Source organism: Rissa tridactyla, chromosome 5 (genome assembly GCF_028500815.1).
Source record: "Rissa tridactyla isolate bRisTri1 chromosome 5, bRisTri1.patW.cur.20221130, whole genome shotgun sequence".
NCBI lineage: Eukaryota > Metazoa > Chordata > Aves > Charadriiformes > Laridae > Rissa > Rissa tridactyla.
Window position 1 is genome coordinate 34840145 of NC_071470.1, and position 26720 is coordinate 34866864.

The 26720-nt window shown below is 50.7% G+C and overlaps 1 protein-coding gene across 1 annotated transcript; it reads left to right on the forward strand.

Annotated features, from left to right (window-relative positions):
• The first annotated feature begins 1062 nt into the window (after positions 1–1062).
• Positions 1063–25948, forward strand: ATOH8 (atonal bHLH transcription factor 8). Its single transcript, XM_054203727.1, has 3 exons — positions 1063–1791; positions 15801–15992; positions 25084–25948. Exons 1-3 carry the CDS (start codon positions 1345–1347, stop codon positions 25087–25089), a joined length of 645 nt encoding a protein of 214 aa, XP_054059702.1. The 5' UTR covers positions 1063–1344; the 3' UTR covers positions 25090–25948.
• The last annotated feature ends 772 nt before the right edge of the window (positions 25949–26720 follow it).

Genomic DNA, 26720 nt, shown 5'->3' on the forward strand with positions numbered 1-26720 from the left:
ATGGACCTCAACTAGGTTAACAGGAGCTCCCTCTGCTCGCCCTATCTGATGCCGATGGCTGCAAGGTTGACTTGCCATAGAGGAGGAGGAAGGTTAGGAATCAACATCCTTTCCTCTGCAGTGAATTCAAGCATCTCACAGCTTACATCCCATTGATTCTCAATACAACTTAATGCCTAAGGGGTTTAGTTGACTTGAAAACAGAAGCCAGCTGCCTAAACAGTAGAGATACTTTTAAAATGACAGAGGACCTCCCTAGGTCCCTTCTGTCCTGAACTGTCCCACAATCCTGTGAAATGTAGTTTATTCCCAGCTGTGCCACAGCTCTGACTGTGACCTTACGTGAGTCCCTGCACCTCTCCATCCCTCCCTCCCACCCTGCCTGCCTGCTCTGTAGAAAGCCCTGGCCCTGCTGAGCTGGGGCTGCTGTCCCCGGCACGGCAAGGGGAGTTAAGGGGTTTCGGGGTGCCAGCAGAAGGCAGCCCACAGCCGGTAGCAATTACCCACGCGTCCGGGCTCCCTTGTTATCCCTGTGAAAAACAGGGCAGCCCTTTCCTGCGGAAGAATTCTTCCAAGCGGATCCGAAGTCGGTAGCAGAACAGCAACCGAAGGCTTTGGGGAGCCGTGGAAGGCAAAGTGGCCGCGGGAGGTGTATCTGCGAGGTGTTGGAGCTTCCCCGGCTCCCCCGGCTGCCCGTCCCGCCGGGGTGCTTCCAGAGCTCCCGGGCGCGCTTAGGAAGGCAACGTGAAGTCAAGCACCCCCCCGCCTCGCAGCTTGATGAGGGAAACGAGTGATAGGAGGGGAGAAGCGGGATGAAGTGGGGCTGGAAACCAAAGCACATCATGGATTTCCCTGGGGAGGTGAAGGGGGCTGGTGGGGGAAGAAAAAAGCGCACGCGGTGGGTCGCGGCGAGTCTCCGGGGGGCAGGATTTCTCTTCCATCGCATGGAAGAACGAGATTAAAGAAGAAAGTGGGAGTGGGGTGGGAGGGGAGGGAAGGGAAGGGGGGGGGGGGGGGGGATGAACAAAGGAGATTGGCAGCACAGCTGTTTTGGGAAGAAAAAAAAAAAAAAAAAGCCAGCCTTCCTGTTTCTTTAAAGCCGCTCATCTGCGCGGCGGGCCGGCTGCCGGCGGTGGGAGGCAGGCTGCGGGGAGCCGCGGACGGACGGACAGACAGACGCAGGGACGGACGGAGCGAGCCGGCCCGCCGGGGCTCCGCTGCCCGCCGCGGCCGAGCGGGCGCAGATGGGCGGCGGCGGCAGCGGGGCGGCGGCGGCAGCAGCAGCAGCGGGAGCGGAGCGGCGGAGCGTCCGCTGCTGAGCGCACCCGCGCAGCGCCCCGCGCCATGCGGAGCACGCCGCTGGCTGGGGGGGAGCCCTGGCCGCGCCTCTGCGCCGCCGAGCTCGGGGGGCTGCGGCGGCTGCGGCGCAAGCAGGGCTGCAAAAGTTTCCGCGTCGAGCTGAAAGTGCTGAGCGGCCGGCGGACGGGGCTCCGCGCTCCCCCGCCGCCGCCCCCCGCCGCCGCCGCCTGGGAGCCGCGCAGCGCCGCGCTCGGCCCCCCCGCCCCCGCCGCCGCCAGCGCCTTCCCCGCCGCCCCGCCGCCGCCGCCGCCCCCCGCCGCCCGCCCGCCGCCGCCGCCGCCCGCCGCCTCCCCGCGCCCGCGGCCGGGCGAGGCGTCCGGCGTCTCGCCGGAGATCAAAGCCCTGCAGCAGACGCGGCGGCTGTTGGCCAACGCCCGGGAGAGGACCCGCGTCCACACCATCAGCGCCGCCTTCGAGGCGCTGCGGAAGCAGGTACCTGCCGCCGGCCGCATCCCTCCCTCCCCCGCCCCGGCCTCATCCCTGGCTGCTGCGGCCCCGCGGGGAGCCGGGGCTCCGCGGGCGGGATGAGGGATGCGGGATGCGAGATGCGTCGCGTGGCACACTGCAGGCACCCCGCACACAGGCGCACCCTCTGCTGTCCCTTTCGGGGACCGCCCGAGGGGCGCTGATGGGTGCGCGGGGAGGGCGCCCGCTCCGCCTTGTGCCTGAGGGCAGGGCAGGTTAAAGGCAGGAGCCTAGAGCAGACGCCTGACAGCAGGGGAAGTCGGTTCAAAATGCCTGGAAGTACCAACCCTAGAACTATGCTAACAATCAAGATAAATAAATAAGGGCTTATAATTTGTTTGCAGTTAGAAACTTTTAGACTCCCCCCACTCCCACCCCACCCCGGAGAGAGAATCGCGTGGAGGGAAATATATGAAACAAACGGAGAAAGCCCTCCGAGTGAAAACAGAGGGTGGAGAGAGGCCAAGCTGCGAGCTGGGTGATGCTCCTGTACCAAGAGCACGTGTACTCGCTAGCTCTCCTGCTGGGGTGGGCTGCCCCAAAGGGATCTCTGGGAATTTGGGCAGCAAAGTGCTCCTGTTGAATTCTGTGCAGGGTGTCTGAACCCTCGGCCCCCTTGGGGTTCCCGCAGCCACCTCTGAAACTTTCATTGTGCCCCATGTCTGCCAGGAATAGGCAAGTTAAGTGGTGGTCCCCTGCCGGTTAGTTTCCCATGATTTTTACTGTAGTGTGTGCTTCAAGTGTGTACGGTGCCGGGCTTTCTTGTTGAGAGGTCTTGAAAATCCTCATGGCTATCTGTGAAGGATAATAGACATGTTCTCACTGCAGAGTGAAGCTTCTGAAAAGTAAATGAAGTTTTGGACACAATCCCTCCATCACCTCCCTGACATGTGGAAGGTGAGGAGAGATAGGGAGAAGCCATACCCCAGCCTTGATGTTTTTATATCTTGCCCACAAGGATAAATCAGTGTCCTGGCCCCTATACTCTGCCCTGTACTCTGCCCTCTCTTGTGTGTAGGCACCCTGTAACAGCTCACTGATAGACAAAGATGTGCTGTCACACTGTGCAAGCCCAGCTGTCCCGGCTTTTCTGCCTTTCCAGTAAATGCTGATGGGACTATTTCAGGTGTGTAAGAAGGAGGAGGTGCACAGGGCTTGAAGGGCTCTGAGCTGCAGATGAGTCTGTTTGTGAGAGATGCTGAGCATCGCCTCTCTCAGGATGGTCCCTCCAGCCCAGTGGGAGTGCTTGCAGGGGGGTTGACACAGCCACGCTTTTGGCTACCATCTTTCAGACGTTACTTATCCAAGCCATTCCCCAAGTGTGCTCACTTTAGGGCTCAATCCTCTTTCCTGCTTAGAGGAGCTCTGCTTGTTCCCTTCTCCTGTGTGATGCACTTCTCCAGTGCTTCTCAATGACTGCTTTGTGTTGGGTAACTGCATCCCAAGAGTTAATCCTTCCCCGTCATCTGCTTCTGCAAACAGACTTCCAGCACCGACCTCGGTAGGAAGCGCAGGCTGAGACTGGGACTATCTGTCAGGAGGGAATTGCTGATGAGCATCTAAACTAGAGCATTTTTAATCACCACGCGGTGGTGGGATCTGACAGCTTCTGTTATAATCACAGTAATTCAATATTTGCCGGATGCTATCCCTCCGGTGCTGAGAGGCTGCCCCTTGTAGATGCAAACTCCAGACTTGATATATTTTGTTTCTATAAGCTCCTTCCATATCTTGGTTGTTTGGCAACTGTCTGTAGCGCGCCTGGAAGTGTCAGTCTAATTCTCCGTGGACAGACATCTACACCACCAAAACCGCAAGGGGAAGTAGCACTGATTTCCCAAATCACTGGCAATCTTGTTCTAGGCTGAGCCTCAAGCAGAAGTCAGGCAAGCAACAAATTAAAGCCGCACTCTTTTGGGAAATGGGCAACTCTTGAAAAGCCTCAGATTCCTGGCCTTGGCCCTGTCTCCATAAATCATTTCAGCCCTGGACTCAGCTGGGAGCCCAAAGAGCCTGGAGAACAAGTTGCTGTCCTCTCTTCACATGAAAGCTGGTCTCTAGGGTCAGCACGGAAACATACTGGCAGAGCTGTATTCGCTCTGTAGAGAGAAAGAAATCATCCTCCGGGAAATGTTTGCTGCGAGGTTTTCCTAGCAATTTGCTGAGGGGTGGGCTGGCTGTCCCGACCATCATTGGATGACATTTGGATTCATTTCTTGTTGGGCTGCCAACGGCGTGCTTGGTGCCATACGTGACATCAGGTGACAGTCAGCTTCATTGCACATATGCGCGGCGCTGGCTTGTCACTCAAATCATTCACACCGGTGCCGGTGGGTGGAGAGGTTTTTGAGGAGCAAGTTTGGATCAGAAGAGGGGACGTTGCTTTCCGTGGTGTCTTGGTCAGCAGGGCTGGGACGCGGGAGTATGGCGAGATGCGTTTGTAGAGGTAAACGCAGCTGGGAGGCTTTCCCTTGCCCCGGGTAAGCGCCGTCTTTTCACATCCCTGAACATACAAAGGGCCCTGTGCAGGAGGCAATCCTTGTGCGCCGTCAGCCGCAGACCTCGCTTTACTTCTTGTTCCTTGGTTAGCCCTCCGTCCCCTCCTTGTCATCACGTATCAGGCTCTTCGGCAGCTGGGAGGCTTTTCCTGAGGCCCTGAAACCGATACCTCCCTGCAGACGGGCGGGCGAGGAGCACGGGAGAGTGCTGTGTGCTCGCACGCAGCCAGCCCCTGCCCTGTGCTCCTTTGGGAAGGGGTCGGGTGCTGGATGTGGAGCCCCCGCTCAGCCACCGGTACCCAGCACCCACACAGGTGTCATCCCCTTACCCACCCTGTTCAGATGTGAAGGGCTGGAGATACCCATCCTTGCTGTCATGCATGAGATAAAACTCCAATGTTTGCAGGATCAGGCCCACCACGGCCACGCCGTAGGGAGCGCGTCAATGCGTGGTGAGGAGGAGGAGGAGGAGAAAGGGGAAGCCATGCCTCTCTGCAGGACACGCTCCCCGTCTCGGCAGCCCACCCGAGGGCGAGCGACTGGCACGCAGTGTGCCGGGCAGATGGGCTGACAGCGGCGTCCCTGCGCTCCGCAGCTGTGTACATATGGCACACATGTTTCGGCTTGTGTCGGCTAGCTTTCCAGATGGCAGGAAGGGGTGGGTTTTGGGTTTTTTTCACCAGTTCTTGGTGGAGGAAGAACCGACCACAGTCGTTTCACATAAGGAGAGGCTTATCCAGGCATGTCCCTGGCTCGCCTCTGAGGCCAGGGCCCCCTCAAAGGTGGGAGGTAGGTGGGTAGCTGCTGGCTCTGGGAAGCTGCCTGCTGTTGGGAGAGATGTGTCATTGCCGTTGTGCTCGCCCCTTGGTGTCATGGCCACCAGGAATGAGGATCTCGCTCCCTCTCTCTGTATCAAGCTGCTGCCTTCACCATAGGACCATAACACTGAAGTGGGACTGAGGAGTAGGTGCTCCTCAGATACAGCTCCTTCTCCGTAGTCTTCACACTTGTGATCTTCAGCTACTCAGTCCGGAAGAGATTTTCCCTGCTCAGTCCTCCAAGCATCATTTGTCCAAGTGATCCTTCCACTGATGATGGACTCCTGTAGCTAACAGCATAGCTCTCCATGGAAAACACTCACCTGCTCTAAAACACTTTCAGATGGTGGAGATACTTCTGCTATACTTTGCTTTCCCTCTGCTGCTGCCTTTCTGGGTGTCCCTCCTGGGTGCTGCTCCTATCCCCATGGAGGGGCAGCTGCTCCAGGACCCCCCATAAGTGACATGATGGGTTGTCACTTCCCATCCTTTTTCTCTCTCTCTCCCTGCCATTGTGGGTGGTCAACAAACCCAAAGATCCCCGATGCAGACAGAGACGCAGCACTGAGTTCACAAGAACCTAAGGTCATCTCCTCCTCCATCTAAAGTGCCCTTGTGCTGGTGGATGTTCCAGTTCATGAAGTAGTGCAGCTGTTCAGAGGAGACAAGATGCAACAGCACCACTGCACAGCTTCAGAGCAACTGCTGTCTAGGCCACACCACAGTTGCTAGCAATGCTGGCTCCTTTTTTTGTCTGTAAATTTCTTTTAGCGGCAAGACTCTTTTACTCCAGCACATCCCAAGTGTGAAACTGAACCATCTTAGTGTTTATTACAGCATGGGCTTAGCCACCAGATTTGCTCCTGGAGGCCTTGGCCAGGAGGAAATGGTGCTCTCCACCATTAGGTTGCAGCGGGAACCCAAGCAAACCAACTCCCACCAACATATTGCGCTTGCAGGAGTTGCAATCGAGCTTCTCAGCTGTGCTGACAGACCCTAAGGTGGCAGCAAACTCTCCCTCGATGGACGGAGACAACCACAGCAGCCTTCCTGATCTGGAGCCTGCCTAGGCTTGCACATCTGGTTTCTCTCTGGAGCACTGCTGTCCAGCTCCTCCTCGAGAAAGCAACACATCGAGCCGCAGCGAGCTAGACTCTGCGCCGGGAGCAAATGTGTCCACAGACATTTATTTTTCCCTTGAAGTATATTGGCGTTTTTCTAAATCTTTTCACCACTGCATTACCAGGGCGCTCTCTGCCTTAGCAGCTGACAGCCTTGCTCTCCACACTCATGTGGGTTTTGAGGATATTTTAGGGTTTTATAGGGCTTTTTAGCTGTTGGAGTGGAGGTTTTTTCCCCCCACTAGCATCCTTTCACTTTTTGCTGCCAGTATGCACATGGCTGCTGTGGCTTGTTGTTAAATCAGTGCAGAAGAGAGCCCGCTTGCTCCCATCGGGAGCGTGGTGGGACATCAGGAGCGGCAGCCTCAAGGCCACGGCAGGAGGTTGCGTTGCTGTGGGGTGGCATGGGGGCGAGCTGTCTGCAGGGGTTTGAAGGGACAAGCCAGGCACTAAATGCAGGCAGGACCTGTGGCTTGAGCATTGCCTTAGCCACAAGCCAGTGGAGGCTGGGACTATTCTGGGGATGCATCATTACGTGCCCACCCTCCTCATGTGTCATCCCAAAGGCAGCTGTGGTTTGTCACCTCTGCAGGCGGGACACCATATGCGACCAGTGTCGCTGGCGTGTCCTTATTGCGTGGTGGGGAGGCTGAGAGCTTTCCTCCATCACCTGCTGACATCTCCCAGCCCTATTCGCAGTGATTCATTCCCCCCATGATGCCACCAGCAGGAAACCCTGGGATGCCTTAAAACCCAGCTCCTGAAGACAAACCGCCCGTTGAGCTCTCTGGGGGTGGCAGCTGGACAGGAAGGTTTGGCCCTGCTCCATGGTGGCAGTTGGAGAGATGCTGCCGGGCTTCGGGAGAGCCGGAGCATCCTCCACACGTTGCTCGCAACGTGCGGTGCCACTGCTGTGCATTGTCATCAAACAGCACAGCATTAACCGGAGCATCTCGGTGGTTTGAGCCAGTCCGGAGTGATGCTTACAGTTATTTAGAGCCCAGCTGGGGCAGAGCGGGGCAGCACTGTGGTTTAACAGCTAAAGAAGATGACAAAACACTGGCCTGAAGCAACACAAGCGGAGAGAAAATAAGGGAGAAACCAGACAAAAGGACAAAAATCCTGAAAACAATGACTGTGTGTCACCAAGAACAGGGCTTGTTTGCTCCCTTGGCTGCTGTCTAACTGATTTTATCCTCTGCTACAAATCCCGCTCCTGTCGGGAGGTATTTGCTTTGCCTGCTGCAGCCACCCCAAGTTAACCTCTGTGTTTTCTTACGGCTCCCACTGAAATCGGAGGAAAGAGTCTGCTTTTCTCTGTCGGGCTTTGAATCCAGCTTCCGCTCCCTGCCTTAATCCGCTCTCAAATTCCTCTCCAGGCTGCAGTCCCCATGGTGGGGAGGTGGGATGCTTTAGTGGTACCTTGCAGAGAGCACCCTGGGCTCTTTGTTCCCAACCTGCATCTCCTTCAGTCCATGCCATGTGTGTTCACAAAGTGATATATCCCACCCCAGTCCCAGTTTGCACTGTCCCCTGTGCCAAGCAGGGATGCAGGGATGCATGTGCTGTGGGAAGGCTGGGCTCCTTGCAGCTGGCCTGGGCAGGGCAGCTTCTGGGTCTAAACAGTGATAGCAAAGGAGTGGAAAACCTGTGATGTCCAGCAGTGGCTGGTGACTAAAGAATCGCCAAGGCCAAGTTGGGCCTGGTGTAATTCCATTAGCTTCGGTGGAGCTTGTTCTCCTGTTCCCCAGGTGAATTGGATCAATTGGACCTCAGAGATGGGGATGACCACTACGAAAATGTCACCCGAAAAAGTGTTTCCCCACTGTAGTGCTTGAGGGTAGCCCCTTCTAGAGGAGATTTTCTGTGCCCAATGGCCCTGGGATTTTTCCTGTGATACCCCAGTAGTCCTCTCTGTAGTTCCTATTCTGGGAGGTGGTTCAAAGAGCCTGCAATAAAGTAAGAGCTTTGCTGCAGCCCGACAATGTGTTGTTTTTCACGCATGATACTGAGAGTTTGTGTTGCATGCCCTGAGGATATGCAGGAGGCTTTGAGGGTGCAAAACGTCTAGGGATAGTGCAGGAGGACTGTCCAAAACGGAGCGGAGCCAGGCCTGGGGCAGCATTAACTAGACTGCCGTTTGGAAGAGATCCCTGGGGTGAACTCACCCAGCACCACACCTAGGTTTTGTTTGGAGGAAGCCAATTCATTCGCTCCAAGGAGTGAACTCATGTTTCTGCAATGTGAGCGATGGGGGAGCCAGGAGCTGGGAGGGAACCGGGAGCTGGGTTATTTGACAGCGTGGACCCACCCGAGAGGCGAAGGCGCCTCGGTCGGAACTAGTGCTCCCGCCGGAGCGATGCTGCTTTTGTTCTTGTTGGCATTTTTAAGCTAGGTTTGGTCCCTGGCTGGATGCTTCGCTGCCTGTGGCGAGGCAAGGATGAGGCTTTCTTTCAAGCTGCTGTGATTGCTTTGCTAGCACGGGGCTGCCCGTTCTGCTGCAAGTCTGGTGGCAGAGAAACAAAAGCCTCCCACACCCGTGGTATGAAATAGCTACCCGTTGCTGGCCAAAATAGAGCTCTGCGGAGCATCTGACACCGTGACACCCACAGATGGTGGAGGGAGGTGATTCTGCCCCTCTACCGGGCAATACTGCGTCCAGCTCTGGAGCTCTCAGCACAGGAAAGACATGGACCTGCTGGAGCAGGTCCACAGGAGGGCCACAAAAATGCTCAGAGGGATGGAGCACTTTTCCTGTGAAGAACGGTCGTGAGAGTTGTGAAAGAGAAGAGAAAGCTCCAGGGACATCTTATTGAGGGCCGTCAACACTTAAAGGGGCGTATAAGAAAGATGGGGACAAACATTTTAGTAGGGTTTGTTGCGATAGGACAAGGAGTAATGGTTTTAAATTAAAAGAGAGTGGATTCAGACTAGATAGAAGGAAGACATTTTTTACGATGAGGGTGATGAAACACTGGACTGGGTTGCCCAGAGAGGTGGTAGACGCGCCATCCCTGGAAACATTCAAGGTCAGGTTGGACGGGGCTCTGAGCAACCTGATCTAATTGAAGATGTCCCTGCTCATTGCACGGGCTTTGAACTAGGTGACCTGTAAAGGGATGGGTTGGAAGGGATCCAGCCCAAACCATTCTATGATTCAATGATATCAGCTGTACCCAAGCCACAGACAGCTTCAAAAACTCAGTGACGGCACCATTTTGAACGCATGCACAAGCCAAAGCCCTGCAGAAACACATGCAACATATTCCTCTCTGCCCCTCTGGTAGCTGTAAGTTGCTTGGTGGTTCTGAACCACACACTGTGGTTCTCCTGGGTCCTAAGTTCAGGCACTCCACGGAAGTTGTCTGCTTCTATGGTGCTGTTACTGCAATTGCCAGATCCACCCACTGATAACCAACTGCACTGAAGGGGTCTGACAGGACTGCTGAAAGGACGCCCCAGCAGTGCTTGCAGGCTTTTCCATCATACAGCTGTACAAATCATCATCGTCCCCCTCGGACAATAGGAAGACTCAGGGCATGTATCTGTCAAGAGCAAGGTAGGGAAGCCAAGTCCTTTCCTGGTGAATCTGGACACACCAACTGGCACATCAATCAACGGGTCCTCCAAGAAGTGGAAGGACCCATATGTGCTCACCTTCCCCCTGGAACTGGGTGGAAAGAAAAGGGCTGGCACCAAACCCTTCCCAAGCATGCTCTACAATGTAACATATCTTGAAACAAGGAATGGTCTTCTGGACAAGGCCTTCAGCTTGTTAAGGCTGTTACAGAATCACAGAATGGTGACGTTGGAAGGGATCCTTAAAGATCAGCTAGTCCAACCTCCCAATGTGGGCAGGGCTGTCTGTCACGGGATCGGGTTGCTCAAAGCCCCATCCAGCCTGACCTTGAACACTTCCAATGGTGGGGCATCCGTAACTTCTCAGCTCCTCCTCCCAGTAGCTCCACAGACACTAGTCCTGGAGGTACTTTGGGATGGTGAGAGAGGTCTCCCCTGTGCTCGGGACCGACGAGCAAGGAACACCAGCAGTCCTGCGGCCCCAACCTGCTGCCTTTCCCCTGAGGTGCCTTAACCCCAGGAAATGTCTGACTCAAGCTGGGGTGGAAGGAGAGATGTACAAAAGCCAGAACTATTAAGCACTGGACATTTATATGAACCTTCTGGAAATATTTTTGGCAGGAGGCACAGCACAAACAATGAGACAGTGCAGTTGCGCTGTGTGTTCGGATGCAGGGAAGAGGCAGCCAAATGCTTTCTTGGGGCGGGGGCTGGTGTGTTTTAACTCCCAGCATAAAAATAAACCAGATGAATTAGCAGACAGGTAAATTCAGCAGCTTATTATGGCATGTTGTGGAGGAGCTAGCTGTCAGGAGGGCTTAGCTTACGCTGCATCGCAAACACGGACATCTCTCTGCCTTGGAGCCAACCTGTCTTCCCTGCCGTACCCGGGGGGGGGGCAAATTCTGCCCTGCATGACCTTCATGTGGAGGGGATCTGTGTAAGTCTGTGCTGCTGAGTCCCGTTTCTACCATGGTAGCAGAGAGGTCTGGACCCCCAGCACTCAATGCTCTTCTTTCTTCCAGTGTTTTCATGCAGCGTAAAAGCAGAGTGGACTTGGCTTTACAGACATTATCTGTACAAGTCCAGAGGGTGTTTATAGGAATTGTATCTAATTGATAAGGACAGAGCGACCCAGCCAGAAGCTCAATAGTATGAACTGGCTTAATGCTTCTAAAGTCCATGGGTTGTTCCCCACAGACCCATCATGGTGAAGATATCCTTCACCCTCATATGGTAGGGGTGGTTATTGTACCCTCTCACCCATCTTTTTCTCTAGTTGTTCCCTGCCTCATCCTGCAGTCGCCTCTCCTGTGCCCTAGGTGAGAATCGGCTCCAAGACCTTGTCTTTGGTGGATGACAGTGACCCTCTGGGGAGCTGCAGTGGAGCCTTGCCTTCCTCGAGAGGGCTGGCTGCGGGCCGAGCACTGCTCCGGTCAAGTGCGCGACAGACTTCCCACGGACTTCAAAGGGAGCATCTTTGGTCTTCCAAGGGCGCTGCCTCTGAATCGCAGACGTCAAGGATGGAGAAGACCTGTTAGGTCATATCCCGTCCTATCTTCCTGCCAAAGAAGGGCTCTTCTGCACAGGAATATGTCTCAAGAACGTTCATCTTGCTACTGCCAGCCTGGAGATCACTGATAACACCCATGAGACTCTGCAGAGCCTTTCGCAAATACAACCAACAAACATCCTCTGGCTGAAGCTCTGGTTCCTGCTGGTCCCAGCCCACTGCTGTGCCGGTCTCCCGAAGCCGAGGATGGTGACATTATCCTTTCCTTTCTAGCAGACAGCTGCATTCCTTCGGATCAGTGTGAAATTTCAGTTGCAGTTCCTTCCTAATTCCTTTTAATCATCGCAAATATTGCAGGCAAGATGGTGAGCCGCGCTGCCGCTCGGCAGAAATCAGTGAGGTCAGATAAGGGAAATATTTTCATTAACTGCACGAGAACTTGAGCTCTCCCCTGGCTCCCCCTGGCTCTGGACAGACCTGCTCAGCTCCTGTCTTCACAGCTCTCCCACCAAAGGACTGATGTCTGTTCGGCTCAGGCATGATGAGCAAGAAGGTGGCAGAAGGAGAGGGCTTGGTGCTCACCAGGAACATGACGGATGCCCGCTCCCGTTACCTCCTGCCAAAAATCTGTGTAGCGCAGATCCCATGGGAGCTGCGGGGGTTACGCCTGCATGGCCACACCAGCATCAGGCACATTTCCCATTTCTAAGGTGCTTACTCCGTTTTGGGTTGGATTTTGGAGATTTCTTGGCATCCAGGTGTGTCATCAACACCCTTCACTCTATCTCGTGCAAATCTGTCCCCTCTTCTCTGCTGGCTTTATGTTAAAGAAGGGATAAAACCAAAGTTCACTTGCTTCCCTGCCGCCCCCCCCCCACACACACACCCATCCCTGCTTGGGGAAGCTTTGGATCTGAACTAAAAGTGGCTCATTCCTCTCTCAATTTCCCATGTTTAATTCAAAAGGAAACATTAAAATGGCAGGAGCTGAGCCAAGACAGGGAGGGTTCCTGCAAAACAGTTATTCTAACACTGTTACCATGGCAAAAACTCTTATCTCCTAATGTTGGTGCCCCGCACCCATCCCGGTGGTATCTGAGCTGCTCAAGGTGAAACTCTTCCCCTGTACATACAGCTCCAGTTTGGACTTTGCTCCAGCGTGTGGGAAAAGTGTTGTGTAATCCCAGTCGAGGGTTTTGTCAACTGTGTTAGTTCTGAGATCTTTCTTGGAATTTGTAGCAAACACGTCCTACAAAACAGTTTGGTTTTTATTTTGTTTCTTCTTCTTTTTTTTTTTTAAATAAAAACACAAAAGAAAGAGCAAAACAGATGAGGAAAAAAGACATTAGCCTGCCTTCTTGTGTTGTAACTGGACAGCGTCTGTTCATCAGCCTCAAGGATTTCGTGGTCTATTTTACTTCCACTCGATTTAACTTCCTTCTTGCTCTAATTCTGAAATTATTCCCACATTTCACTGAATCCTTCCATTTTAGTTTCCATCTTGCTTTGGTCTTTTGCGCCGCTGTTTGATCTAGGATCTCCACTGTTCTTGTTACATTGGCGTCAAAAGAGACTTGGGTGGTTTTGCTGCCCAAAGCTCTTGCTTTCAAAATAACTCTCAGCTTATTGCATCTGGGGGCCAGGTATTAGGGTCTGAGGGCAAGCGCTGTTGGCGGGTTCATAAAGCCGGCAAAGAACTCCAGGCGAGGATTTGGAGAGAGATTTTCTAGTGTAAGAAGAGGCCCTTTGTGCCACCAGATTCCAGCCATTTCCAGCAACCCCTCTGATTTACACTGGAGTGACGGGGACAACACTTAGCCTTGCCTTTTCCTTGACTGCCAGCTTTGCAAAGAGGGTCTTACAGGGCATATCTCAAATCCTGTGTGACACCTAGTGCTGGTTCCAGCAGGAGGGGTCTGGAAGTGGCTCTGTCCCTTTTGGGTTTCTGTTACCAGCAGAGAAGTTTCTGTTCTGTGCAACTGCTACCGGAGGTCAATGCGGCGGTGGCAGCGGGTGTTCCCAGGGAATAAAAAGATTCCCTGCCTCCTCAGGGGTATCAGTAGCAGATGATGTGTATAGAAAAACTATGAAAGGTTTGACTTGCTTCTGGAGAGGTTGGATACTGCTGGACACCTCAGCTGTATCATACAAGCCAAACGGCCCATAGGGTTAAGAGCATTAAAATCCACGTGCTTGTGGATAAGGGTGATCCAGCTGATTGTTGTTGGCCTGGATTTCCATAAGTAGTATGTCAGAGCTCCTCCTAAGCAGTGCAATAGGAAGTTTCTTGGCAATACTCCAGAAAAAAGTACTGATATTTGCTAAAGGTAGCAAAGATAAGAAGAATTACAGAGAGACCTTATGACTCTGAGTGACTAGGTAATAATATGGCAGATGAAATAAATACAATGTAGATAAAGTGATGCATACGGGAAAAACCATACCAGATTCCACGTGTGAAATGATAGACCCTGAGCTGACCATTATCTCAGAGAAAAGAGACCTCAGGGTTTCTGTAGATGTTTCAGTGGAAGTCTTGGGTCAGTGCCTGGTAGTGTTCACAAATCAAATCAGGAGTTACGAGAAAAGGAATATTAAAGAAAACAGAGAACATAACATAAACATCTGTTAGATAAATACACAGAGCACCCACAACATGAATACTGTGTTTGTTCTGATCGTCTCAGCTCCAAAAGGACTAGGAAGTGTTCAGTGAAGAGCAGCAAGGGTCATGAAAGGTATGGGATGACTTCCACAAAACTGTCTGCTAAGGAGGTTTGATCTTTTTCATCTGGAAAAGAGGCTGAAAAGATGATGGAGGACTAAAAACATGTGTCACACAGAAGGTGAATAAAAATTTGTTGTCCTCTCTTCTAGTACAGGAGCTGGGGAACCACAAGTGAAGACAGTAGGAGCCAAGTTCAAAACAAGCAAAAGGAGGGCAGTGCTATATAGACTGGGGAGAAAACTTTGCAAAAGGATGTTATGGGTGCTCAAAATTGACAGGGGTTCAGCTTACCAGACCAAATTCATGTACGAAAAATCTGTTATGGGTTGCTTAATACGGGGACCGCACATCTAGCTGAGGTCACAGAGCTGACTTTAGTTGGAGCCCGGCAGAATACTTGGGGAAATCCTATATATGTCTGAGCTGTTCTGCTCCTCCCTCGGCATCCGCGTATGGCCGCTGTGGGGTTTGGGAGGGGGTGAACCCATCTTACCTTATGTAAAGTCAGGGACATTACTCCAACGATGAGCCTGGCTTTGTGTCTCTGTGGAGAAAAGAGAAGCTGAGGCATGAGCATGGAAAGAAGCATTAAAAAATCTCCAACCGTAAGCAGAGTGTGGCACCCTAGAGGGATGAGGAGGATGCAGACCCGTACGGAGGTAGATGATAGAGGGGCATTGAGGCATTCCAGTAATTGATGTAGTATGAAAACTTAGATTGACGGGCGGTCAGACAACCTGAGTGGCCAGGATGGATTTCAGATAAACGCCTGGCTCCATTTTCCTGTAGGCGATAGACTCTTTCACATTGAAGGCTGAATGACCTTTAGCAATTTAGCAAACTAGCGAATGTGGCCCCAAGCCTATTGAACTCAGAAGAAGACCTCTCTTTAAGCTGGACATGTCAAAGTTGTGTGCCTAAAATTGAGCGTATATGTAGTGTTTTGCTGGATCACAATTGAAAAGCAATCAAACCCTCTGCAGCAGGAAATATACTCTTCAGTTTTGTAGACACACACTGTTTAGGTTGAATTGTTTGAATGTTTCACATTACACTAGAAATCTTCAAGGGTAAAGAAATAAATAGGGTAAGATACGGCCAGGGCCCTGAACCAGACTCTGGTTTGGTCTCTTCTGGGAGGTTGAGGTACCGTGACGGGGTGTTTCAGCAGGTGGGAACTACTGTCTCCATGTCCTGCTCCTACAACAGCACCATGTTTTTGCGCAGGCTGGCAGCCATGATTGATGCTGTTTGAGCACAAAAACACCAGGTTGTGATGTATTTGCTCGTACCTCCCTTATTGCCTTTTTCTGCAAGACCTGCGATGGCATTGGAGCTACTTGCAGGGAGTAAGTTACTCAAGACGAGTAACTGGGTGGCATGGGGCTTGCAGGTTTCCAAGAAAAAAAGGGCCTCCCAGAAGCAAACTGAACATCAGGCAGACATCCCAGGCCATATCCTGCCATCACGTTTTAAGCAGAACTGCCCCGCTGAAATCAAGAGGCTTCGTGCTGCTTTCATCCCCATGGAGATCAGCGGGGGAGTTCTTCTTAAAAACCTGTTGGGACCATATGGCCTTTTATCGCTAGAGTTCCTATTTATGTAAAAAATTGCTAAGAAAATAACCTACGGTTGTTTTTTTCATGCTTCAAGCAAGATATTTTGTTTATCTGGCCTAATTTTTAATTTTATTTTTTTTTTCCCTGTTACCCTTTCTAGGTTCCCTGCTATTCTTATGGTCAAAAGTTGTCCAAACTGGCCATCTTGAGAATAGCCTGTAACTATATCCTTTCCCTGGCCAGACTAGCAGACCTGGATTACAGCGCTGACCACAGTAACATGAGCTTCTCTGAATGCGTGGAGCAGTGCACTAGGACCTTACAAGCAGAAGGAAGATCTAAAAAAAGGAAGGTATGTTACAGCCACCCCCCCTTGCCCCCCAAATAACGGTAAAAGTTACAAAAGGGAAAAAAAAGAAAAAGGAAAAAAAAAACCATAAAAATCCAAAGTGGTTTTCTTCCTTTCTCAACCTCTTGAAATTTTCCTGATTTTTTTTATCCCTTGCCTTTCTCTCTTGCTTTTTCTCCTCCATCCCTCTGATCTTGTAATAACCGCATTCCTCTCTAATCAAAAGCTTTTCTCTCCTCCCCGTCCTTCGCGCCGGGCTCTTCCTCTCGTTAGTCACCCGTCGTGTGTTTTAGCACGAGCATGATCCTATTCGAGTCATTTCGGGACTGTTATTTGTTAAACCAAACCAACCTCGAGTCGCCTTTTGGAGCCCATAAAACACGGTCGCCCGCCTGTGTTTTCTGTTTTGTTTAAGCTAACACTTATCTCCGAGAAAAATCACCCGACAACAAAAAAAAAGTAGCTAATGGAGACGTTGTATGTATAAACACATTAGTAAGATGTATGACCTGAAGGACATGTGGGTATCTTGAGGAAACAACGTTAAATCTAATTACGCCTTGCATTCCTTTAGGTTACTTAACACTGAACCAATTAGGTGAAATCATCGTCAAGCGGCGGGAGGAGGAAGCGGAGCGTTCTGCCAGTTTTCCTCTCAGGGAGTGACGTGGGTGAATTAAAGGAGTGATTGATGTCTTTGTTCGGGCTTTTATGACAAAAAGAGTTTTGTAAACTTGAATTGAACTTCCCCCTGCTTTCTGGGCTTGCTTGTCAGGCGGGATAATAAATCAGTGGGATTTTAATGGATGAATGGGCAGCTAAGCCAGGGAGCAGGCTCCTTCCCCGGTGTCATTAAGGTCTGCCTCCGATTCAGGCAGGTTTCCTCGGTTTTCCTCCTCTTTAGCCCAACAAATCATCCTGCAGAAATCCAGTTTATAAATAAACACAATAGCACACTCCCTGTCGCTTCCTCTCGCTGTCATGGGCCATATTTATGCCCCCGGAGCAGCAGTGCCAGGTGGAGACACGGCACTGCTTGCCCACAGCCGACAGCACCGGCTGAAACTGGGAGATGCTGGGGGAGCTCCTGGGCATGGACCGAAATTGGGTGTTCAGTGTGGGGTCTGTAGTGCTACAGGCAGGGCTGTGCCAGGGACACTGATGTGATGCCACCAACTCTAGGGTGAGGTGAGACTTGGGTCTTGGGTACCCTCCCGAAGTCAGGATGGGGGAGAAAAAGAAGATGAGCATCCTTTGGGGGCTTTACCAGATTGCTAGTTGGGTCTTGGGTCCCCTCTCCAAGTTGAGATGGGGGAGAAGAAGAGGATGAGCATCCTTCTTGGGGCTTTAGCAGATTGCTAGTTGGGTCTTGGGTACCCTCCCGAAGTCAGGATGGGGGAGAAAAAGAGGATGAGCATCCTTCTTGGGGCTTCAGCAGATTTCTGGGCTGGTGTTCAGGCTTTGGGTGCCCAATGGACTGAGACCCATTGTCTTGGCTTATGTAAACCAATGTCAGCTTAAAGACAGAAAACATGGAGCCAGATTTCAAATGGCTCCAAATCCCAGGGTGCTCACATCTGAGGGTTAGGGCTCAGCCCATCCTTAATTAAAAAAAAACAAATTAAGAATTAAAAGCCTTCCATTTATGGCATCTTATTCTCTGAAGTTCGCTCCGGAGCGGATGCATGGAGAAAAGCCCCGAGCCCATCGAGAGCGTGTGAACAATGAAACTCTCATGGGGCATTGGCACATCCCACCTCCCAACAAGCCACCAGCGATCCACAGAAACAGCATCACCAGGAGAAAATCTGTCTTTTCTCCACATTTTTGAAGGACACTCACCCTAACCCTTCTCCAAAGGCCCTCTCCGAAAAAGCAAGCTGGGCTTTGTACCTGAGGCAGGGTCTTAGTCCCTGCTCTGCCTTGCTTTTCTTTCTGGAAAGTGTCTTGCAAATGCATTTCTGCTATTTGGGAAAGCCCAAGTTTATGACAGCCCAAGAGCCTGTGGATGCCCCTGGCTGATAGGTATCATTTTATTTTCAGCAGTATTTGCTCAGGTGATGGCAAGAGCACATTCAGCTGATGATTAAGCTAAAACCAGTAGGTGCCACTAAGTAACAGCAGTAATTACCAATAGATAGGAATGGGGACGCAAAGCCTGGGTTGGGAGGACTCATCTTGGTATCTCCCTTTCTCCTTGAGCCAAGCAAATCGATGTCATTGTGAGCACGAGGGAGGGAAATTATAGATCCGGAGTGGCTGTGCAGGGAAGATCCGAGCTCTGGATGTCAGGTGGTGTGAAGGGATGTCTCTCCTGGGGGGTCTCACGTGGGCGGCTGGATGAGGATACAATGGCTTGGCCCAAAATCACCGCGCCCTCATTAATTTTGAAATAGGCACGTTTTTCTAAGCTGTGTGTGTTTTTAATCAGGTCTCCAAAACCACTGCTAGCTGAGCAGTTCCTCTGAATTATCGACTTTGGGGTGGTTGTTATATTTTTGCTGTTGTTGTTTTTAGATTTCCTTTTTTATTCTCTCTTAAAAAAAAAAAAATCACAGCAAGCCTGAATGCAGACCTCCACTCCTCAAGCTGTACTGTTGGGTCCACAGCACACTTATCTTCTGTCATCTCAATTTTATTGTGTCTCTGCCTCTATCGCTTGCTCTCTCAGTGCTCCGATTGCAATGTGCTGTGGCACTGTGAGCTTTTAACACAAAAAAGTAGCTGGTTGGAGTTTGTTTTGGCAGGCAAGGGCTCCAGATGTTGCATTTGCTGGATTGTGCGTCGCCGCTTGCTTTGCTTTTGAGGGCGAATTATCTGCTATCCCTAACGTTGGGTTGTTCAGACTTTGCTGTTGCAATATGAAATTTAGTGGATGTTTTTTCCCCCACTTTCTACACCATTTTGTTATTAGAAAAGTTGGCTTTAGCCTCTCAAACTTGACTAGGGAAAAAAAAAAAATCCATCCCCTTTCCAGTCCTAACTACAGTTATATGGTGATTTTAGTTGTTGCAATTGAGACTTGACTGAGGGTGTTTGGTGATGGGAGATCTCATTTATAAGCGGCAAAAGGGGTAATTGAAAGGTTTCAAATGCCTTTTACTTTAAAAAAGAAAGAGCTGCATGAGGGGGTGATGAATTCTGATGAAAGTCTTCATTCTTCTCACAGGTAATTAGCGATAGAACAAGAGGGAATGGGTTCAAGCTGCAACAGGGTAGGTTTAGGCTGGACATTAGGAAAAAATTCTTCACAGAAACAGTGGTCAGACACTGGAATAGGCCGCCCAGGGAGGTGGTGGAGTCACCATCCCTGAATGTGTTTAAGACTTGTTCAGATGTGGTGTTAGGGGATATGGTGTAGGGGAGAACTTTGTAGAGTGGGGTTGACGGTTGGACTCAATGATCCCAAGGGTCTTTTCCAACCTAAATGATTCTATGACTCTATGATTCTATGATTTTTTAAAGCTGCCTTTTGGTTGGTTATACAAGTGATCTGGACTAAGCCTTGCCCTTTACCGCGCAGGCAAGGGTTGCACCATGTCAGAGATTTGGGTTGCGACACCCTCAGCAGGGCCTTGAGTCCTGCTGGGACCACACTGATGTCCTGGGAGAAGGGGGGAATCTACCTTTGGCTCCAGCCAAGAGCATCCTCTGGCAGCGCTGAGGATGTGACAGTGAAAGGAGGTGGATCAGAAAGGGGAATACAAGTTTTCTGATCCCCGGTGTATGCTACTTCTGCACGGGACGTGATCCTGAGTGGCCAGAGGTCACTTGAAAGCCTCTCGCAGATTTTGTAGGGTTTCAGGTCCAGCCTGCTGTTTGCACAGTCTCTTTTTAAAGCCTTTTTCCCCCAGGGCCAAATTCTGGTGCCCCGCAGGAGGGCGGCGTTATGGCTCAGGATAGGATTAGGGCTTCAGGGTGCGTGGCCGGGTGCTCTCCCTGGAGACCAGTGTTTCTGTGGGTGCAGAGCTGTGCACCACAGCCCCCGACACCCCCCAGCCCCGCAGGATCGGGCCCCCAGGGCTGTGGGGCAGACCTAACCTCCCCACCAGGCAGCAACACGACGGCTCTTCGGTCTGCGCAGAGCAGGGCCCGACTGCTAACAAAACCCCGTACAGCACACCCAGCACTGAACAGAAAACCCCCAGCGCTAAAAAAAAAAAACAAAAAAACCCAAAAAAACCAAACCCCAAACTTCCATCGCAAAGTTCGTTTTCTTTTCCTTCCCTTCCCCTCTGTACTTTTGGTGAGCCCTTGTGCAAGGCAGCAACATCGCCGCGGCCATGGGAGCTAAGCCGGGAGGGATGGGTGAGGGATTTTTATTTTTTTTTTTTTTTTTTTTTTTTTAGCTTCATCCTCCCCCCGTCCCGGCTCTTCTGGCAGTCGCAGACTCCAGATGTTCGGAGCGCGAGCTGGGAAGTCCTGCTGGCGCCACTTGGGGCAGAGGGCAGGGGAAAGGCACGCGAGCTGGAACCCGGAGTACTCAGTCACTGCAGGACTTGGCGCATTCCCCAGCTCGCTGCTGGCACATTCCCCGGCTCTCTCCTGGCCATCTGTTCCAAAAAAACACTTTCAGAACCTCATCATCACTCAGGATACAACACTGCGAGCAGCTGTTAGCGAGGCAGAAGGAAAAAAAAAAAAAACACACACACACACATTTTAAAAAAAAAAAAAACCCAACCCCAAACCATGCGAAAGGTCTCTTTGTGAGAGAGGAAACTGGGTTATGAATAACAGGCGAGCAGTTGGAGCTCAATAAAAGTTTTCGGCTGGAATTTAGTTTCTTGTTTTTGTGCCTGTGTGTGTGGATGCGCACAGACGCAAGGAATTAAAAAATTAAAAATGTACGCGCGCGCTCTCTCTATATATATATATTCCCTGATAATTAAATGATATAGAAGCATATATAGAATGAAAAGCCACTCTATTTGTTGCAGTCTGCTGCACTAAAATGGCTCACATTATGTATGTAATTATTGCATTATATAAAATAGTTATTGTGGTGTTCTGCCATGCCTTGACGCCGCCTCATTGCTACTTTGCTAAAAGCAGAGCTCCTGCTGTAGGTAGTAACACTTACTCCCATTGAAAAATTCAAAGGAGGGCGTTCTGCAGGCATATTTACTTGCAGGAGCGAACAAGTTAAGGTTTTATATTATAAAAGAGAAATGGTGGTGGCAGGCTTGATTTGTATTGCTTTGTATTGAAACCGTTCGCTTGGAGCATATTTTTTCTATAACACTGTATCATGACTCGTGATTTATTTAGACAGAGCCCCGAGATAAAGCCACAGCTCCCACCCCCTGGTTTGCACGGATGATCCTGGCTGCTGGGGCTTGCTGTTATTGATCATCTGATATTGATTATTATAACACATTCGGAGCCAGCACAGTAAAAATCTTGATGATCTGCATGGCATTTCTTCCTCGCGGCTTCCCATCCTGTGTGAGGAGGAGGAGGGGGGGGTCTGATAATGAGGTTCGACCTCCCTTCCCCTGCAGTTTGACTTAGCAGAGGTTCCTCTTTAAAAATAGCTTCATTTCCCTGCTAGGACTAGCAGGCGAGAGCGGGCAGCCAGCCAGTCTGCTTCCCCACGGCCGCCGGCTCCGCGGGCCCCGGGGAGGAGCTGGACCACAGGAGAGCAGCGACCCGCTCCCGAGCCGTCCATCCATCCGTCTGCGGGACAGGGGGATGGCAGCATCCCCTGGGAGGCAGCCTGGATCTGCCTGACCATGAGTTATCCCTGCCCCGTGCTAGCTGAAGGATTATGCACCCGGGGGCAACAGACCTGCTTAAAAATAAGGCGGCCGTAGAGGTGGTGAGGCTGCGTAAGTGCCATGGCGGGTTCCCGCGCTTATTGCTTGCGTTTGATATGTCCCTGCAACCCGAAACAGCAGTTGCAAATGGGGCAGGGCTGCGAGGCTGAGGGCTCATGATGAGTTCATGAGCAAGTTCACCCAGTGCCGGGCAGGGAGGTGGCGGCAGCAACGTGCATCCCCGAGGGCACTGCACACCCTGCCTTAGCCCGTCAGGGGGTTGAGCATCAGTACCCCAAAGAGCAGGGCTGAAAGCTTTCCCTTGCAAAAGGCATGTGATGAGGGACCCCAGTGTTGCATGGCAGCACCCCAAAACCCCCTTTGCTTTGAGGCGTGTTGGAGCAGCCGCATTGCATCACGCAAAGGCTGGGGCCAGGGATTTGCTCCCACAGTGGGAGTCCCAGTGTAGGCTCCGTTCCCTTTGTAGCGAGGGCATTACCAAGAATAGGGGGAGATCCACCCCACAGATATCAGGTAACTACAGCAAAAGGAAAATGTGAGTAGAAGAGACAGGAGAAGCCCTGGAACAAAGGCTGACTCAATTCCAGAAGTGCTTTGATTTATAGAGATTGAAATGCTCCGGGATGCTGCAAACTCACCAAGGTCATTGGGCCAGTTGTCAAATTCAAGAGCCGTGGGAGTTCTGATATTATTAGTTTAAAGCAGACCCTGGTTAATAAATCTGTCTTCAGAGCTCCTGGCTGGAGTGGAAAAGGGTGGAGGGGGAAAGAAAGGAGCCTGTTCCCACCTAACATAACCCATGGCCAGCATTGGGCAGTGCCTGGGGACCGGCCAGGCAGTGCCAATGGGGTCTGCTGTGCTCCTCCGTTGTGTTGCAGAGGGATCTCGCCATTCCCTTCATTTCCTTTGCCTGGAAGGCATATCACGATTGCCCTTACCTGCCCTTGGCTGATTGGTACATATTTCCTCTTGCCCCTGCCATGACTGATCTTCCCTGATGGGGGGACTTAAGAGCAGAGACCTGCTGCTGAATGAAGCTCCTCTTCCTAAACCCATCCCACTTCCCAAAACCCACCAATGCTTTTTATCAGCATCAAGCACCCTGAGCTAAAGGGTAGGGTCTCTCTGAATGAATGCAGGAGGTGTTAACTGCGATCTCAGCTCCTATTTGTTCCGTGCTTTAAAGACCACGGGAGGCACAGGAGAGGGGACCGGGGGCCCTGTGACTCCGGTGGCTTTGACTTAGGGCAGGAAGCTGCTATTGCCGGGTAATTTGTTCCTGCAGTGGAAAAGATTTTGCTTGCTAAGACTGCTGTTCCAGACGGGAACAGGGAGGATTTGTCTCTCTACTGTCTTTTAATATTAATGAGAGTGGTCATTGCTTCCCTCCTTTTTTCTTCTCTTACATTTTCTTTCCATGTGGGATGAATTAAACAACTGACTTTTCTATTACAGGTTATTAATATATATTATTTATTGTTGGAAAATAATTTTAGGGGGTCCCCAACAGAAGCGTTTGCAATACACAAGGCTGTTTGTCATTCTCCCACCTAACCCTCATTTATTTAAAATCCCAAATCCCAATTAGGGCCTTGAGTTAGGGCAATAGTTGCTACTTTCTCCTGCTCTGAGCAGCACTAGGTAGTGTTTTACAGTCAGCAGAGACACCTCCCTATTGATAATAATTGCAATAACGAGCTCTGTTTTCAGATTTGGCATGTGCCAGATGCTTATGTAGGAGAACAACCGATGTGGGCTGGGACCGATGGAGTGACATTTGTCCAGGGACTTTGTTATCACTGGGATGCGCTGGGATGCAGCCAGCCCACAGCTCTGTCCTGTCCTCCCGCAGAACTGCACGGCCAAACGCCTCCACCACCATATCCAGATGTGCTGACCCCAACTCCAGGAGTCTGGGGTCCAGCAGAGACCAGCATTTCTTGCATGGAGAATGACCTGGGTCCTTTCAGTGAAATACTCTTACTGAGGGCAATCCTGATGGTCCTGGGGCTATCCTGTGCTTCACAGGGTCCACACTTTGCAGGAGCGGGTGGCAAGGTAGATTTTGGGTCCCTCTGCCCCTTAGCCTCATGTGGATGCTCAGCTGTGATGGTGGATCTCATTAGGGCAGCTGCCCTAATGATAATTAAAATAAATGATCATTAAAATGAAATAATAAAATAAAATAAATCAAAACATCAGTATCTTCGTAATATTTTATACCTCAGTGTTACAATATTCAGTAATGGAAAAGAAGAGGCAGTACAGAAACAAAATGGATTGAGGAAAAAAATGTTTTTCAGGCCAAGCGTTAAGGAGTTTGACCTTTTTAAGACTGTCAGAAAGACGGCTGATCTGTCCAGGGAATTGATGACCGTGTCCAAAGGACTTTCAGGGGCCGTACTGCACCCTGAAGGGCTCTTAAATCCACTGGCGAAAAGCAAGAAACGGTGGTTGGATTCGGTAAATGTGATCTCATTTCCAAGTTTCTAATTCCTAAGTTACTTAAAGGAGGATTTAGGAGCCCACGTGATGAAGGCAGTTTGGACAACACCGATGTGATCTCATGAAAGAGCAGGCCCTGAGGATTTTACTCTGTTTTGAACTATGCTAAGGATTGCTTGTGGGATATTCGTGGGGCTTATTTTAAGGCTAAAGGGGGTTTAGATGAGGTTTTCCCTGTCTGAAGCTGCTGTGCTTTGGAGCTGTGCATTTTCCAATGGACTTGGACATAACTCTCTGTAGCCAAATGCAATTACCCAAGTACATCTGCCACGGCCCTGACTGGCAGGGAGATGTGCAGGCACAGGGGACAGGTCGCAGTCCTGCAGGCTGAGAAGCCGTGCACACAGAAAAGTAAATGCAATCACTAAAATACAGAAATAAACCCCATACCCTGCACAAATCCAGCTTGTCCCAACTCCTTTGCTTTCCCTCTCTGATTCTGACATCGGCTTCTGAAGCTGAAAATAGACCCCAAAAGCTGCAGGTCTTGTCAAAAGCAGGTACTTGCCATCACTTCTAATATTTTTTTTTTTGCAGCAGGAGCTGGAGCGAGCACCTAATTCTCTGGTTGCGTTTCTTCCCCAAACCTTCCTCATCCACTCTTTGTCGGTCCCTCTGCTCTGTGTGGGCTCTGGCCACCATTGTGGCACCTGCAGGTGGTTGCCCTTGCAAGCCCAACTCTTTGTGGGTTCCCGTGGCCAACAGTTCCTGAGGATACTCCAGCCATGTGTCAACGACGGTCGTTCGTGCAAGGAGCCGCCAGGACACCATGTGTTCACTGTTCTGATGGTGCATCTTTTTCTTTCCAGGAGTAATAACCAGGAAGGGAGGATTCAGAAGAGCTTCCAGCCAGTGTTACATCTGTTCTTGGGAAAGGTTGCACGATCCAGATGAAGACTGCAAGCAGCTTTTTTGCAGAAACCCCTTTTCGAGATAACGATTGGCCAAGGAACTTTCTCAATCTCTGGAACAGAAAGGAAAAAAGGAAAAGAAAAAAAAAAAAGGACAGGGATGCTTCTTATTGTTGTTAAGCCAGCCACCTTTTAGTACGTGCAATTTATTTAGCACTTTTCCCTTTGCTTAACTGGGAAATGTTACCCTCTCAGCTCATGTGTACAGTAATTTTTTGTTGTTGTTGTTGTTGCTGTTGTGCCAAAGATTTGATGGAGCTTCTACACTGTGTCTTATTTTTGCCTTAACGTTAAATCTTTGAGCCAAAGAAAAATCAGAGGTGCCATTCAGATGGTGGCGAGCAGGCCAGCCAGCTCTCAGTGACAAATCTGAATTTCTGAATCCTTCTGTGAGTCGCCTCTTATTTCTCCTGCCCGCACATCTCTGCCTGCAGCCCTGGAGCCAGCTTTCCGTGTGGGCAAGGGCTGAGACAACACCAACTCGTGCTTCGGCGTTCAGGTTTGCTTCTTGCTTTGAGCTACTCGGTAGTTCTGCCTTTTGGGCAATTTCCTGACCTTCCTGCCTGTGCGACAACATCCACAGGGTAGAATACTGACACGAAAGTGAGAGCTGAAACAGGAGCTATGAATTTTTTTAAAAAAAAAACCAAATAAATAAATAAAATTAACTAAGCAAAAGCTAAGTGGCATGTAAAACCAAAAAAAAAAAAAAAAGGGAAAAGGAAATCAAAAGAAAGTTCAGCTAGGCAGAATGAAATTGAAATGCAGCAAAACAATTCAGTGGGTGTTTCAGGTTTGTGAAGTCGTTTTTTTCCGTGGGGTTTTTTTAAGTGGTCAGAAACCCATGTAATGCAAAAGCATTTGAATCCTATACTGTACCTTTCACTTCAAATTGAAGTAAAAAAAAGAAAAGATTGAGAAACATTTGCTTGGAGTAAGCAGACTTTATAGGTAATGCAGTTTGTATGCAAGACATCTGCTAATGATGAGGGGACAGAGCTCTGTGTTCAAGTTAAAAAAAAAAAAAAAGGGTTTCCAAACCAAGGAGATTAACATATTTTGTTTCCCACTCAAGGGGAAAGGTTATTTGCGAGGCCAGATTCGCATCCTGGCTACATCAGTGTAGATCAGCTTCCCGGGGGTCTGACTTACTCCAGTCGGAATCCGGCCGGGCATCACCGGGCATTGGGGCGGGCAAGGGGCTGGGGCGGGCGAGCATGGACGGGCAGGGGAGGGAGAATAGACTCTGTTTTACTGACATGAATACAAAACTTGAACTCCTCAGTGCCTGCCCGTTTATTTCCCAAGCTGAGCAATTGGCTGATGAATGCGGAGTCGGGGAGCTGGTATGCAAAACCTGAGCTCACCAGAGCAAGGACTGGATCTGGGGGGGGGAGCCAGGTTGTGCGGTGACAGTCTACTCGCTGCCAAGTCCCCTGGCCCAGGCAAGGATGGGCGAGCTCCCGCTGAGGATGCTCAAGATGTCTTCTACCTGATTTCTGGGACACGCGGGGGACGACTGTATCTAAGCCCCA

Coding starts and splice junctions, on each gene's coding strand:
- ATOH8 (XM_054203727.1), top strand. CDS start 1,345: ATGCGGAGCACGCCGCTGGCTGGGGGGGAGCCCTGGCCGCGCCTCTGC. Junction 1,792..15,800: donor TCGAGGCGCTGCGGAAGCAG/GTACCTGCCGCC, acceptor TACCCTTTCTAG/GTTCCCTGCTATTCTTATGG.